General features: G+C 46.9%; 1 protein-coding gene across 4 annotated transcripts in view; it reads left to right on the top strand.

Moving 5' to 3' along the window:
- LOC309704668 (plakophilin-3-like) overlaps nucleotides 1-10,321 on the top strand; it is a 25,901-nt gene extending 15,580 nt beyond the window's left edge. For 3 of the 4 annotated variants that reach the window (XM_082530007.1, XM_082530005.1, XM_082530008.1), the window contains 9 exons: nucleotides 1-205; nucleotides 288-447; nucleotides 1,496-1,604; nucleotides 2,638-2,802; nucleotides 3,888-4,061; nucleotides 4,143-4,296; nucleotides 4,437-4,632; nucleotides 4,882-4,969; nucleotides 9,240-10,321. In XM_082530007.1, coding sequence (XP_082386133.1) covers nucleotides 1-205; nucleotides 288-447; nucleotides 1,496-1,604; nucleotides 2,638-2,802; nucleotides 3,888-4,061; nucleotides 4,143-4,296; nucleotides 4,437-4,632; nucleotides 4,882-4,969; nucleotides 9,240-9,281 — 1,293 coding nt within the window. In that variant the 3' untranslated portion in view covers nucleotides 9,282-10,321. The remainder of the gene's footprint in view (nucleotides 206-287; nucleotides 448-1,495; nucleotides 1,605-2,637; nucleotides 2,803-3,887; nucleotides 4,062-4,142; nucleotides 4,297-4,436; nucleotides 4,633-4,881; nucleotides 4,970-9,239) is intronic. The other variant, XM_082530006.1, reaches the window with a different exon arrangement.
- Nucleotides 10,322-16,951: the final 6,630 nt, after the last annotated feature.

Consider the following 16,951-nt stretch of genomic DNA (forward strand, 5'->3'; position numbering starts at 1 on the left):
GTCCGAGTTCTGCAAGGTGTTCCAGCTCTGGTGCAACTTTTCTCCAGCGACAACCAGGAAGTGAAGCGTTACGCTACTGCCGCCACGAGGAACCTCATCTACGAGAGCGCCGAGAACAAGGTGGCTCTCATCGATGCCGGCGGGCTGACGCCTCTCATTAGCCTCCTGAACGAACCTGACGAGGAGCTGCGAAAGACCATCACAGGTGGGAACCCTCTGCTCTCTGAACTAGTGTGAGACGTTAGCGACGTGAACCCGTCTTACAAACTCGCTGTGGCCGTCCGCAGGCGTCCTGTGGAATCTGTCCTCCAGAGATAACCTGAAGGAGAAGCTGTCCCGGGAGGCGTTACCTGTGCTGACACAGAAAGTTCTGATTCCTCTGTGCAGGAGCATCCCGCTAAGTCCATCGGAGAGAGACATCTTTAACAGCACCACCGGCTGCCTCAGGTACCATCAGGTTTTTATAACTAAATCATCTGATGGAGACTAGAAAAGAAGCTCAACATGTCCAGGATACCTTTTATTTATCTGGCTTCTCTTCATTTACCATCATCAGCTGATTATCAGCTTGATAAATCAGTACACAGGTGTTACAGGTACTGAGCTGCAGTGGTCTGTATCATATCTATCTAATAGACTCCAGTTTGTTCATGTAAATGGAGAGTCCTCTTCACACACTGAGGTTAGTTATGGAGTTCCACAGGGTTCAGTGCTAGGACCAATTCTGTTTACATCATACATGCTTCCCTTAGGCAGCATCATTAGAAGACATAGCATACATTTTCACATTTTCAGACCTTCGTGCGATGTGCACTCTGAGGCTTTTCCAGGAACTGATTGGTCAATAATAAAAGGTTTAGTGTGTGGTGATCTCTCATCTGGAACATAATCTGCTCTGATATAAGATGTGACCACCTTCATAACTCTGACACACAGGCTTGGACCTGGTGTTACCTTAATAACCACAAACCCTGCTGCAGAGCTCAGGCGTGCCAGGATTTGGGCCGTCTCAGCATGCAGAGTGAACACAGCCTCGGTCAATATAATGTCGTCCAGGCGTGGACCAAGAGCCGCTCTTTCACTCAGAGTGAAGAGATGAGCAACAGCAAAGAAGGTGGAAGACGTTTCACTGGAGGGAGAAAGCTGCTTCTTTCATCCTTTTAGTACAAAGTCTGCAAACCTTTCAGAGGTTTCACTCAGACTGGACGGTTTTGTGCACATGGAAATTAAAGTAAATTTAGATAATGCTTCAAAATAACTGCCCAGAGCTGCTTAATGACAGTGAGACTGGTTCCTAGAAGGATTTTAACCTCAATTAGGCTCTGATGCGTCATTTCAAGGAAATAAAAGATGAACTGAATGGATGTTTATTTAAAGTAACGTCACATAATGCAGTCGCACAGAGCAGCAGCTGCCTTTGTTTCATTGTAGTAATGTTTGATGTAAGTGAAGGATTTGGTCCGGTTGAATGTCTCCGTCTGTGTTGCTCCGACAGGAACCTGAGCTCCGTGAACGAGAGAACGAGGCAGAAGATGAGAGAAATGCCCGGCCTCGTGGACTCTCTGGTGACCTACATCCAGCAGGAAGAACAGGGCGACGAGAAGGTGAGCCACAGAGGCGCGTGGATAATGATGTCTGAGTGCAGGCGCTTTAAAACGTCTGGAGCCGTGAGCACAAACCACAGACGCCGGAGACGTGGTTTGTCATTTACAGCAGAACAGTAACCAGCTCAAGTCTCACTGAGGTTAACCTGGAGTGTAAAGAGTGCACGTTTGCTCTGATTCATCGCTGCCTCGCGTCACAGTTTCAGCATCAGGACTCTGAACTGTGCATGACTGTAGAGGCTTTACTTCTAAACTTGTATAAACGAGGAGTGATCCCACAGATCTGAGAGCCGGTCGATAGAAACCAAAACCAGAGTTCACTTTGGCCGACCTTCGAGATCATCTGCTCGTCTTCATCGTGTTCGCTGCTGCGTTAGTATCAGGCTGATTTTACTCTCAGCTCTTAGTTTCACCTACTAAAGTGACGAGTGGGCCTGGTGCAGTCTGGACTGGTGTTTGTCAGGAAGTCGCTGACTCACCGCCGTCCCACTCAACGGATTTCCCAAAGTGTCCTCGGGCTGGTTGTGCTGGAATGTGTCGCTAAATGAATAAAACTGAAGACATTTCCTGTATGTCTTTGTTCTATTTTTAGTGTGGCCAGTATTCCAGTTATTCCTCTGAAATCGTCTCTGTGCTGTTGTTAAAGAGTGCAAAGATGTAAAACTGCAGCAGTGCATCATAAAGAAGGCTGGGAGAAAGAAAACAGCTGGTTAATAAAAATAGATTTTGTCTGTCCTCGGGTCAGAGCGGGGGTGGGAGCGACTGAAACGGGATATCGCGATGTGCGAGCTTCAAGGACGAGGGCGACAGAATCCTCAGTCATTCCCAGTTTTCGATGGTGGCGACTCTCCACGTTATTAATGGTGCGGTGGTTTGGGTCGCGTGTGAAAAGGGTTCAGACTTCTTTCTGTGCTTTTAGTGTCTGAAGCTCATCAGAGTCGGCACGGTGACTAAGACTCGCTGCTTTGAGCCCGTTTGTTTCGGTCGCTCTTTTAACTGATATCCATTTTTTATTTCCTGTCTGCGTGTTCAGGGTTTGGAGAACTCCCTGTGCGTGATGAGAAATCTGTCCTATCAGCTGTACTCGGAGCTTCCCCCCTCAGTCCAGCTCCGCCTCGAGGGCCCGTCGAGAGCTTCTGCCAACAGAGAGATCGAGACCATCGGCTGCTTCACTCTGTACAGCAAGAAGAACGTGGAGGTACGAGCAGGAGGAGAGGGTGCTGGTGTTATCCACCCGTGTGGTGCTCTGTGTCTGGATCCCCATCACCTCCAAAACCTTCTGCACATTAGAGTAGCTACGGTCTGCTAGATTTCATAGTAATGTGTTCGTTTAAAATCTAACTTAAATGTGAAACTGGAAAACAGCAGCAGACAGACGTAAGCAGTTTAATCACACGAGCGCCTGAAAGATAAATTCATAACAATCTTTGTTTTTATTGAACGACTCAACTTGATTCTCACAGTTTATCAATTTAGTACAAAGTCTGCAAACAAGTGCTACTGTAACTCATGAAAGTAGTTTCGTTTAATGTTGGGTTTGTTTAGTCTGGTTTAGCTTAGTCTGGTTTAGTTTAGTTTAGCTTGGTTTAATTAGCTTGGTTTAGCTTAGTCTGGTTTAGTTTCTTTTGGTTTAGTTTAGTTTAGCTTAGCTTGGTTTAGCTTAGCCTGGTTTAGCTTAGCTTGGTTTAGCTTAGTTTAGTTTAGCTTAGCTTGGTTTAGTTTCTTTTGGTTTAGTTTAGCTTAGCTTAGCTTAGTTTGGTTTAGCTTAGCTTGGTTTAGCTTAGTTTAGTTTAGCTTAGCTTGGTTTAGTTTCTTTTGGTTTAGTTTAGCTTAGCTTAGCTTAGTTTGGTTTAGTTTCTTTTGGTTTAGTTTAGTTTTGTTTAGCTTAGCTTAGCTTGGTTTAGTTTGGTTTGGTTTAGCATGGTTTAGTTTAGTTTAGCTTAGCTTAGCTTAGCTTAGCTTGGTTTAGTTTGGTTTGGTTTGGTTTAGCATGGTTTAGTTTAGTTTAGCTTAGCTTAGCTTAGCTTGGTTTACTTTAGCATGGTTTGGTTTAGCATGGTTTAGTTTAGTTTAGCTTAGCTTAGCTTGGCTTGGTTTACTTTAGCATGGTTTGGTTTAGCATGGTTTGGTTTAGTTTGGTTTGGTTTAGTTTTACGTTGAGTTTACACTCAGCAGATTTAATTCAATTATGAATTATTTGAATAAATCAACTTTTTGTTTTATATATTTTTGCTACTTTTGACCCCAAATTCTGTATTTGTACTTGATTTCTCTCTTCGCCAGCAGCAGAATCACCAGAACCTGCCCACCCTGTCTCAGCCTAAAGGGTCCGAGTGGCTGTGGCACCCGAAGGTGGTGGGGCTCTACAAGCTCATCCTGCAGAACAGCGACTACAGTTCCTGCAGCCGCGAGGCCGCCATCGGAGCCCTGCAGAACATCACCGCGGGAGATGCCAGGGTAACGCCTCATCCCGATCGTCAGCTTTAATGCGAGGTGCGGTCTCTGCAGGCTCACGTGACCTTTGCTCCTCTCTGTTAGTGGGCGTCCGTGCTGAGCATGGTGATTATAGAGAAGGAGCGGATGCTTCCCATCCTCCTGGACCGGCTGGACACCATCAGCGACACGGAGCTCAGGCCTCTGAGCGGCCTGCTGAGAAATCTGGCCCGGCACGCCACCGACAAACAGCACATGGGTAAGAGCCTTGCTGGGACAGGTGCAGCTCTGCTTTTAAGGGGCTTCAGTGCATCCGCCTTTTTCCCGTTCTCTGGACCCCAAGGTCCAGGTCCGCTCCAGAGTCTTTCTTATTCAAGTCCTTCTTCTGTGTCGTGGCAGCTAAGAACATGGTGGGGCTTCTGGTGTCCAAGCTTCCTGCAGACGGCCTGCAGAAAATGCCATCCAGCGACGTGGTGGTCAACCTCTGCGGAGCCCTCAACCACCTGGTCACCTGCAGCTCCTCGGCAGCCCGCGACGTCTGTCACTTCAACGGCATCCCCAAACTGGTGGGCATCAAGACGTCCCACGACAGCAGGTACGTGTAGTCGCGCTGATGGTCGCCGGCTCTGCCGCCGTTTCTCTTCAGACTCTTCATGTTTCCGCTGAAACAAAGCTGTGACCCCTCTGCGACCTTTGTTTCCTGTTTAGGACTTCACATGTCTGTTATAACCTTTCCTTCACACTGCGGGACATGTTTGTGATGAAGCTCGTCCCTGCTGCTCTGGTATTTCCGCCTCATTAGTCCTCCTGTCCTCTCTCACTCTCTGCTGTCCTTCACTTTTAGCTCCGGGAGTCAAAAAGCTGCCCGAGCAGCCTCGACCGTCCTCTGCAACATGTTCCAGTACAAGAAGCTGCACAGAGACTACAGACTGGTGAGTTTCATGTGTAATCTTCACATGCTTCATCCAGAACACACTCTCTGTTGATTCACCCGCTAATTATTTCCAGCAGCGGGGAGTAGATTTCGTCACAGTAGATGTTTTTCTGAAAGTGCTGCAACTGAGTTTGAGGATACAAGTCACCTGCTGTTATCTTATCTTGTCAATCATTTGACCTCCTCACTGCGTACGACTGTAGCTCCTGTGACTAATCAGAAGTACCTGACTCCGTGGTATAATTCTCAAACACGTACCCTAAAGCAGATGACTCGTAAGCTGGAGAGGAAATGGCGTGTCACAGATTTAGAGGATCATCATTTAGCCTGGAGAAATAGTTTGCTGCTTTATAAGAAAGCCCTCCGCAAAGCCAGAACATCTTACTATTCATCACTGATTGAAGAAAATAAGAACAACCCCAGGTTTCTCTTCAGCTCTGTAGCCAGGCTGACAAACACACCATTGATCAGCAACCAGAGACTGTTGATCAGCCTGAAGGCTCCTAAAGACGAGAAGAAGGACAGCTGCTGCCTGAAAACCTTTAGTGAGCCCTTATGTGTCAGGAGCATCAGGAGCATCAGGACTCAGTGATGAGGAAGTACACATCCTGGACAGGGAGGAACGCTGGTTTGAGGGCGGAGTCAAGGAGACCATCTCTGAATCGAGGAGGGGGCCTAAGGGTACATCTGTCACCATCTTATAATGCTGTGATTGCAGCTGTTCCCCAACTCTCTGTGAACGGGACTCATGGCCAATTGGTCAATTTACATGTTAATGGTCATGACCTCGTAGGCCATTGTTTCAGTCATTGTGTAAATGTCCTGTTTATAAGGTTGGAAACCTGCAGTCAGCTGCAAACATCCAGATGAACAGAATCAGCCTGTTTGGATTTCCTTACCTGGATGATTGAGCGATAATGCAGAGACATCAAGCGCGCACCGCTTACGAGTGTGACAATAACGCATCAGGATCACGTGTGTGTGAGGACGCGGCAGCGGGACTCGCTTTGGCACAAGCAGCGAGCCGCTGTGCCAAAAACAAACCAGCACCACATTCACCAGGTTTCTTCATCCTCAAAGGCTGAAGCAGCAGAGTGAGGGCGAACAGGACGGGTCTCAAACGTGTCGTCGAGGTGAAGACGGAGGCGGCGTGCTTGTGGTGACTTTGGGAGCCTTTGTCACATTTCTGGTTGCAGCTATGTTTAAGTCAAAGAGCCTGAACCCGTCCTGCTGTTTTATTTCCTGCAGCCTGAGCTGGGGAGAAGCTGTGGGCGTGGGCTGTCATTGTGCTCCGTTTGTTTCCACCAGATGGTTTTCTCATCTGCATCTGGCTGCATCTGTTTTTTATCTCACTTGACCTCCACTTCTCGTAACTCCTCTTCCTCGCTGCCTCCCTCCTCTGCTCTGCACCCGAGCCTGGCCTTCATTAGTCTGTGGACGTGCTTATCTGGAAGTTCTGCAAAAGCAAATATTTTCTCTGAAGTAAGCAGCAGTCAGACTGGAGACTTGCTAAACTCCGTCTCTGAACTAAAAATGAAATTAAACTTGTTAATGATTGGGCTGGCAGGGGCTCACTCTGCCCCAGAACACCACATGATGATGATGATGATGAAAAGCTAAATGCGAGTCTGTCTGTAGCCTCCCCTCCTTCTGTGGAGGCATTAGCAGACCCCCCCACCCGCTCCTGCTGTGAGAATCCTTTCCTCGTGTCTGCTGAGCTGCAGCAGGAATGTGGAGAATCTGGCTCAGACATTTTGGGTTCGCCTCTGTGTCTCTGCTGAGGTGAACTTGGCGGTCCTCCTCCCGTAAATCCGCGCAGCACAAACAAACCCAGGCCTTTATCTCCCTGCACTTTCACACAAACCCAGTTGTGCAGATAACACATCTGGAACACAACTGTGCAGAAACAAAATGACAGGATGAATATTTCTGGTTTACAGATGGTGAAACTTTTTCTCTGCAGTCAAACTGTCGACAAACAGCTTTGTTAGGTAACGCTGAGTGTGGCGGCCCAGCTTTTATAGCCCAGGCTCCGTTTATTGTGCAACTTCTCTGAGTTTATGGTGCTGCGCTGTGGAAACGGCTCCGAGCGCCTGATGAAGGCTGACAGATACATGGGCTCCTTCATTCTTCTGAGCCTGCAGCAGGCGACCAGGAGACGGCTGCAGAGGAACCTGGAGCACAGCTAAAGTTCAGTGACACACACAGGGACACACACAGGGACACACACAGGGACACACACAGGGACACACACAGACACTTTAGTTTATGACAGAAAATCTAAACTTCCAGTCCTTCAAAAGTACACCGTGCACGGCTGCATGGCATTGTGCCGATGTCCACGTCAGGATAACGCTCAAAATTCCTGATAGATCACAGAGCCCTCAGAAGCTGCTCCTCTCCACATCGCTTATAATAGTGCTGCTGTGGGCTGAAGCTGCTGTGGGCTGAAGCTGCTGTGGGCTGAAGCTGCTGTGGGGAAGCTGCTGTGGGGAAGCTGCTGTGGGCTGAAGCTGCTGTGGGGAAGCTGCTGTGGGCTGAAGCTGCTGTGGGCTGAAGCTGCTGTGGGCTGAAGCTGCTGTGGGCTGAAGCTGCTGTGGGGAAGCTGCTGTGGGGAAGCTGCTGTGGACTGAAGCTGCTGTGGGGAAGCTGCTGTGGGGAAGCTGCTGTGGGCTGAAGCTGCTGTGGGCCGAAGCTGCTGTGGGCTGAAGCTGCTGTGGGCCGAAGCTGCTGTGGGCTGAAGCTGCTGTGGGCTGACGTTTGTAGGTCTGTGAGTTCTGAGGTCCGAGGGACATTTCACCATCACACAGCGAGGCTTCGTGTGGGCGTCTGTCTGTGGGCGACGCAGGAACCCGCCCTGCACGGCGCTGCAGCAGTGGAGCGACGGCCTGTGGAGTGAGCTACAGGCTGTAATTCCACTGAGCTGCATCTTCAGACACTTCATCTTTTAACGATTCACGGTTGCAGCATCTTTCATCACTCCTTTGATGATTTTTAAGCTGCACTGCAGGATCTTACCGCCTGATGGGCTCAGTGTTAGTCGTACTCTACTCTGGACCTGCTGCTTATTCTTCATTTCCTCTAAAAGCTCCTGTAGTACTCGCGTGTTCTGCTCACCCTACACTGAAGTACTTTAAGTATTTGTACTCGTACGCGGTAAAAAAAGAGGAATTCATGCTGTAAACTGTGGGTGTGTCTCTGTTGCGACATCAGCTGTGTTGGGTGGGTAGGTGTGGGCACGTAGTCGCCCACTAGAGGGCAGAGCAGGACTGAGTTGTACCCTCCTCCAAAGATTCTTTTAATCACAGCGTTTTCTTCATCAAACATAAATCATTTTGTTTTAGCACAAATTACAGAATGATTTCTAAACATGACCAGAGTCCGTGTTATTATTACTGTTACCCTCTGAGACACTGAGCTTTTATTGGAGCACAGCTCAAACCACTGCTGTGCAGTGATGTGCTTTCACTCTGTAATGCTCCAGTGGAAGCTGAGGGTTCTCTTCAGAATAAAAGACTTCAGCGGGGTTCGAGCTGTCACTGAGAAAACATCAGGCTAAAAACAAAAGTCCAGACTTGAGAGAAACAGTCGGTGCTCACAGAAGAAGCCTGCAGAGACAGGAAGCAAAGATTTCAGAGGCTTGGAGAGAAAACCAGTGAGAGTCTAAACACTAACTTCACTGAGCCGATGTAGTGACATCACCTGCACACCAGGAAGCACAAGACTAAAACACAGACTGAAGTATGCTGAGGACAGCCTGAGGAACATCCTGCAGACCGGGAGCGCCCTTTGGTCAGAGACGCTGCTTGGGTTCAAAGAAAGGAGGGCGAGGCTGCGCCCCAAACACCAAAGTGAGCTTCACCGAGCGGCCTGCAGAGAGTTGAATCCCGCTGATAATCTGTGGATGTGAAGACGAGCGGTGCCAGCCCGCTCACTCCAGCCGGTCGCAGCAGATGGCCCCGCCCCTCCCTGAGGCTGGTCGCCAAAGTGCTGCTCATAGGGGGTCATGTGATTGTTGGGTTTTTCTCTGTATGTATTATTGTAGGGTCGACCTTACAGCGCCTTGAGGCGACTGTTGCTGTGTAAATAAAAGTGAGCTGAGTGTGAGACAAACATCTGCAGGCTGGTGTCCAGCAGGGGGCAGCGGGTGAAATCATGCAAACATCCAAAGTAAAACTGGGACGTTTTTTGTATTACGAACGATGATGATGACGGTCGAGTCGCTCTGTGGGGACACTGGGTGAGTTTCTGTTTGTGTCTTTTTCCAGAAAGGATTCGGCAAACGAGACTTCGCAGACGGATCCTTCTAGGCTCAGCGTTTGACCTCGGGACCAAGACGAAGTTGACCGAACCCGTTATGTGACTGCGACCGACTTCCAGGAAGGCGATAGTGACCCGGAGCCACGCAAACGCACGTGGCCTTTGGCAGCTGTGCGTTCGCTCAGCCGCAGAGAGTCTGACGGGAAGCTCGACACGGACACACGTCAGAGTCCGACTCCACGCCTTGGACGTGTTCGCGTTACGTGCGGTGCTCGTAGAGTTTAGCTTTGGTTGCCGATGCGTTCACTTACCGTTGTAAATATTGATGCACATGTGTGTCTTTTAGGGTGTGTTCACATCAAACATGAAGGTTTCACCTCATGTGACTGCAGTCACCGTGGAAACCGGAGCATTCACCCCTGTGATGCCGATGGTTCAGTCGGCGTCCACGTGGCGCTGGAGGAGAATCCCGGCTCTCCCGTGTGAAGGCAGATTCGCCCCCGTTTGTATCGCCCAGCATGAACTTGCCTCATTGCATGAACTTTGTATGTAATCACGCTCCACGTTTGTTGTGAACACACCGTTGAAGACCTGCAGGTCACCACTCACTCATTACTTTTTTTAATCCAAAGGTCAGAGGTCAGATCTTCAGACTCTAACGACGTCTCACAGGTGCGTTCTGGCAGGTGAGCGGCGTCCTGGGGCGTGCTTAAAGGTTAAAGGATGATTCGGTTTAGTTTAGCCTGACTTGTTTCCGTGGGCGACGGCTGTTGGGATGATTTTGTCGGAAAGCCGCGAGCAGATCACGCGAGGTTTGCTCACCGATTTCTGCAACTTCTGCTTCTCACAGCAGAGGTGTGAGTTGAGTTAAAGGGAAGCACAGAGGGTCGAAATGTAGACGTGATGATTTCGTGTGTAGGAACATTTTCTAACTGTTAATAAAAGGTAATAAAACTGAAGTGAATACTTTAACTCCTGTATCTGAAATGAAGATTAACAACGATTGCTGGTTGGTTGGTTTGTAAACCATGAACGAACAAATGCGTGGATGTTTCTAAACTGTGTCAATAAATACTGTGCATTAACAGAAGTTCTCTGGATGGTTCGTATTCGGCCGGCCGTGTTAGAAGCTGCTGCTGAAACGAGCACAGTGCAAACATTGTTTTTGAGGAGGCGTGGCCAGAGAACGCAGCCTCGCCCGGCTCATTCCCGCCGTGAGAAACATCTGCGATCGTGTTTCCCCAGCAGGTCATGTATGAACATCCAGCACAGCAGCCGGCGTGGGAGCTGTCCACTCTGAGACCACCCACAGTGGAACAAGAGTTCCCTGAGATGGAAACATTATGCTGCTAAAGTCACAGTGATTCATGTCAGTGTGCTCCACATCACAGTCACACTATAGAGGGCATGTTTATGGAGTGTGTCGTTTCCTGACACCACCCACAGGTGGTGCTGTTTACTGCATCTCAGCCCTGCTGCTTCACTCTGCGTGCAGCTGATATAAATCCCAGTGATTATTAGCATTAGCAAACATAACCAGTCTCACCTACAGAAGCATTTTCACACATGACGCGACGTGGGTTTTACCCCTGCTGTTAAAACCGCGCACAGGAGGAACACAGGGCGAGTGTTGCACCATAGGGGGCGCCCTCGAGCTCACCCGCAACGAATGATCAAAGAACAAAACTGTAAATTTCAGGATGTGAACACTTTTCTCCTGAAAACGTTCAACGTGTTTTTGATAGAAGGGCTTGTTGTCATAGTTCCGTTTAGGGCAGGACGTCCTTCACCCGTGAATGAGTCACAGCCTGTTACAGTTAACGGGAGGATCAGACACTGACAGAGCAGAACGGTTCCACCAGTAGGAGCGTTTAGACGTCCGTCCACCTGCAGAGACTCACAGCGGTAAAGTGAGCCGTCATTTGTGAGCCGCGGTCAAGCCAGCCGCCTCTTATCCGCCGCATAAATTTCCTTGCGCTTTTACACCAGTCTGTACGGTAGCGCCTTTTCGCTTTATATGCCGATTGAAAGCCTATACCCGCGCGCGAACAGTCGCACGCGCGCACACAAATTTAAATGAAACAGCCCAATACAGTCAATACAATTATGGAAATTTCAGAAATTCATTAAAAATCATCCTGAGTAGTTGAGGTCCAACTTTCAACACATCCCTCCTCCGGGACACCTACCGTACCTGTGTGCCAAGTTTCATCTCAATTCACTGTAATCTTTATCAAAAATTGAAAGAACAATTATATGTCAATGCTGGATGTGTGTCCTTTCAAAGTGACACTAAATAACAGAACTCAGGCACATCAGGGAATAATCCAAAAGGCGGATTTATTAAACGAAAACAACATACAAAATATCTCTAACCCATACTACATAACCTAAAAAGAAACAAAGGGACACTTAGAAGCACAAGAAAACAATACTGAAAGGGCAAGAGACACAGCCCAAACATAATCCACAACTAAAACGCCAAAAGAACAAGTCATCCCACATAGCAGACGGGTCTTGCCTGGATCTGGTGTCAAGCCGGCACTGCTGGCTGACTTCTGGCATGGTAAGATGGCACTGTTTATGTGATGGCATGCCACATTTGGCCTGATTGGGTGAATGTGACATGTTGTATAGAGCACTTTGAGTAATATGGGTGAGTAAAAAAGTGCTGTATAAGAATCAGTCCATTCACTGTCTGAACAGAGTTTCGTCATGTTACTTTTGCACTATTATGTTCCAGCACATGTTGTTATTACATGGCTTACATGGCTAAGGTACACATTAGGCTGACATCTGGGGCCAGAGCTGAAACTGTTCTGGGCCAGCACAGGGCCAGCAGTGTGTCTGCAACTGGCCTTGTGCTGGCGCATGTGTGGGCCACCTCTGGTAAACCAGATCTGGGCCACCAGAGGGCCGTCATTCTTTGCGGTACGCAGGCCATGTGTCAGCACATTGTGTGGGACAGATCCAGGCCATACCAATTATGCTATGTGGGAGGAATTATGTAAAAGTAGAAACATCATAAAAATGAAAATGAACATGGAGTAAAATGTACTGAAAAGAACAAAAAAAGCCCCTCTGGCCATCACCAGTAGGTTTTAGATGAAGTGTCTTGCCCAAGGACACAACGACCGAGACTGTGGGAGCCGGGGCTCAAACCGGCAACCTTCCAATTACAAGACGAACTGCCAACTCTCATTATGCAATGTACTGTTTAAAAGAAAAACCTTTTTTTTTGCCTTGACAACATACATTCATCTTCATTTCAAATAAGTAGTTATTTTTCACACAGAGAGCAATACCACTCTCCAGCCTCTGCTGTCCAAAACTCTGTATTCATCTGGAGGCACTGTGTGTGAAACCACTTTAAATAGCTCTCATGCAGGAACAAAGCAATTGTATAAAATGAAGTGAGGGAATGGAGCTATAAATAGATTAATATAGAGATATGAAAATAAACTTATATATAGACATAGGAACACAAGTTTTAACATTAATGTAATATAAGCATACAGGTGTCTAAGCAAACATTGTGGCATACAAAGTGAGAGTGCAGTGAGTCATGTTTATTCCTGTTCAGTATGTGTCTGACACAAGTGGATGAATGAAAAAGTCTGACAGCAGCAGCAACAACAGACTATGCCTTCCTGATGACTTTCTATCCGTTTACATCTTTTTCTTTGATGCCTGTATCCCAGCTTGAAGAGTCCTGGACCCTTTTTCTAGTCAGTGGGTGTGTGGGCAGACAACTCTGGCTTGTCACCCAGTTGGATTTCCTGGTATTTGTAAGATGGCACTATCTACAAATCAGGACACATTAACTATGATATTAAAAAATGACATGATGACATAGTCCTAGGTCAGTTTACCAAGCATTTCTCAGCTTTGTTCTTTATAGTTCTGTTCATCATATCATTGTTTGTGAGTCCTGGATTATTTGATGATATGTTTACATTATGTATTCTTTTGTTTTCAGTTCCATGTTGCTTTTAAGTGTAGTTCTTCTTCAGCGTTCCACAAGTGGATGGAAGACTTGTGAAAACACTCTAGTGTTAAAGCCAGTCTTGTCTTCATGTCTGTTGATGCTTTTGTCTGTGTCAAGCTCGTGTGTCTTAGTCTGTGTTTTAGTTTGGTGGCCTCTTGTCTCTTGTGTTGAGTCTTACTTCCACTGTCTTCTTATTCCCAATGTATCCCTGCTGTGTTACACAGCTGTCTCCAATTCCCCTAATCGCCATCCTATTTATACATTTTGCCAATCTCCCGGTCTGAAGTACATTATTCTATTCTATTCTATTCTATTCTATTCTATTCTATTCTATTCTATTTATACAGCACCAAATCGCAACAACAGTCACCTAAAGACACTTTATGTTGCTGGGTAAAAACACAACAATAATACAAAGAAAACCCCAACAATTTAAGTACCCATATGAGCTAACATTTAGTGTGAGTGGGAAGGAAAAACTCCATTTGAAGAGGTAGAAACATCTGGCAGAAACAGGCTCAAGGAGAGACAGCCATAGGACAACATATACACTGTGCAAGAGATACATACTAACTAATGATGAAATGCAGAGAGGTGTATAAACACAGAACAAGCAAAGAAGGAAAAAATTCATACATGATGGGAAGCCAGCAAGAGCCTAGGCTTATTGCAGCACAAATAAGGGAAGATTCAGGGTCACCTGATCCACTATAACTGTATTATTTGTCAAAACTGAGGGTTTTAATGCTAAGCTCAAAAGCAGAGACGGGTGTTTGTCTTCTGAATTAATATAGAATAGAATTCGACTTTATTGTCATTGCACATGTCACAGGTACAAGGCAACGAAATGCAGTTTGCATCCATCCAGAAGTATATATTGTAATAGATGTATTACAATATATATTAGCAATAATATAGGTATGTAAGTATATTACAGAAATGGGTCTATTATGGTATGTTATAATGTACACGGTATGAAGTAAGTTGTGAATATTCTATAACTATAAGTATGTACAGGCTGTAGTGAGTACAAGCTATGAACAGGATATAAATATGAAAAACTATACAGAATATGAGATATACAGCTATACAGAAATGTGAACTATGCAGGTTATAAACAGTTGTAGAATTAAAAATGATCGTATTGTACAGAATGATGTGAGCTGCATCCACAGAAGAGAGGTCTGAGAGATGAAGACTCTGATTCCTGTTCAACATTAAAATTCTATAGGAACCACAAGTACACCTAATATTCCAAAATTAAAATCTGGATTTCAAAGCGAGTCAGTGAAGACAAGCAAATATGCTGTCTCTTTATAGTCCCTGTCATGACTCTCTCAGCAGCACTTTTGATCCATCAATATTAAACAATTATTGATGCAGCAGATTGAGATGAAACTTGGCACACAGGTACGGTAGGTGTCCCGGAGGAGGGATGTGTTGAAAGTTGGACCTCAACTACTCAGGATGATTTTTAATGAATTTCTGAAATTTCCATAATTGTATTGACTGTATTGGGCTGTTTCATTGTAATTTGTGTGCGCGCGCGGGTATAGGCTTTCAATCGGCACATAAAGCGAAAAGGCGCTACCGTAAAGACTGGTGTAAAAGCGCAAGGAAATTTATGCGGCGGATAAGACGCGGCTGGCTTGACCGCGGCTCACAAATGACGGCTCACTTTACCGCGGTAGAGACTCACGGAGCCCGAGTGTTTGTTCTGAGACGTTGTGGCCTCAGTCAGAGACCAGGACGTCACTGAAATAAATCACCAGCTGGAGAGCCGTTATTGTAAATGCCACCTGTTGAAATCGTACACGGCATTGCTCCACTTTCCAAAGAATCAGGCAGAAACTTCATCAGCCTGTTGGCGCAACATCCCTGCAGGATTGCTTCAAAGGCGCGACTGCATCCAGGAGTGATCTGCACGTCGCTCGGTGCAGCTGCAAAACTTCACCGAGCCTCTGTTCCTACTGTCAGCCTCTCTGCAGCTTCTCGGCCTCAGACATCAGGACGTCCTCGGTTTCAATCAGAAAGTTCTCCCAGAAATAAAAACACAGACTGACATTCGGGGGTGAATAAACAGTGGCTCACATCCAATTTGAAGTAACACGGCAGTGAGTCAACTGTATACATGACCCCCTCATTAGTACGAGAACTTTGAGGGCAGGATTGGTAAATGGCGTAGCGCTTTACACAATCATCCACTGGTGATGGCAGCTACGTTGTAGCTACAGCCACCTGACAGAGGCGAGGCTGCCTGACACTGGCCCCCCTGACCACCACCAGCAGGGAACGGGTGAAGTGTCTCGCCCAAGGACACAACGACCGAGACTCGAACCGTCAACCTTCCGATTACACGACGAACGCCCAACTCTTGAGCCACGGTCGCCCCGTTATTATTACAGGACTGTGGATCATATAGTTTTATTTACACCCAGAGGAGGAACCGCCCCGTCAAGCGTTGCGGCTCCGTCGAGCCATCATGTAGTTACAGATTTATCAGGAGATGCACGTCAGGTCACACATAGGTCACATGAGAAATGTCTGTTTTTCACAATTATCCACATAAAGAAAAACATCCATATGTAAATGAAACAATAAACTTTATGTTTAGAGGACAGCCCGGCCAATCAGCTGCCAGCTTCCTGTCATTGTAAACGTTTCCTGCAGTCGTGCTGACAGATTTCTTTACTGTGTAGAAATGTTGGAAACTTGTTTTTCTTATTCTGACACCTCAGGAATCAAACGTGTGGTGAAACTGTCACACTGACAGCAGGCCGCTTTCACTTCAGATCACAGTGGGCTGCATGTGACCCTCGACGCTTTACGCCCTTCCACGCGTCTCTGAAGGAGAAGCTCGATTTTCTCTGGAACAAAGTTACACGTTTGATTTCCTTTCTGTTGAAATCTTCTTTGGGAAAGAAGAAGTGAAGGAGTGTGAGAGCTGCTGACCACGTGTTTGTAAAACTGTCGCTGTCATCGTTTCCTTCTTGTTTATCAGAAATCTCAGCAGCGTGCTGCGCGGGAGCCTCGCTGGTGAACGTGCATCCATCACACACACACACACACACACACACACACACACACACACACACACACACACACACACACGCACGCGCGTAACTGCTGTAAAATCTATATTCATGTAAACTTTAAAGCTGAGGTTGAATATCCGTCATTTCCTGTTTGAAAGTAGTCCACGGCAGTAAACCCACTCCCGTTACCTTTGATGGCGTGTTGCCATGTCGTCCGTTTCCCACATGCAGGAATTATTTTTATTTTTTTGTAACATCATCATCTGCATCTGTACAGCTGTGCAGAGCAGGGAGGGCCACGTGCAGCACGTGCAGGGGTGTCAAACATAAGGCCCCTTATGTTTGACACCCCTGGCTCCCAGTTTGGCCCAGTTTAACGGTGTGAAAGGTTTAATTGGTTTCAATAAAGCACAGTTAGACTGTCGGAGTAAATCTGCAGCTAATTCTTCCTCCTGGTTCCTTCCAGCTTTGCACTGTTTAGTCATCCAGCTGTTCCAGAAACAGACAAACCGGTTTGACGGTTCGATCGCAGCCTCAGCCCACAAACTATTTTTATTTCTCACTACAAAGTCTCAGGGGAATACCAGTTTGTAACAGAGATCTATTCTGATCTATTCACATGGGGAGGATCAGTGGAAGTGTGGCTCTGCAGGAGGTCAGAGTTCATGTTACGTGTACGGCTGTTTTAGTGTTTCTG

This window comes from Aulonocara stuartgranti (assembly GCF_965226115.1).
Source record: "Aulonocara stuartgranti genome assembly, chromosome: 1".
Taxonomy (NCBI): Eukaryota; Metazoa; Chordata; class Actinopteri; order Cichliformes; family Cichlidae; genus Aulonocara; species Aulonocara stuartgranti.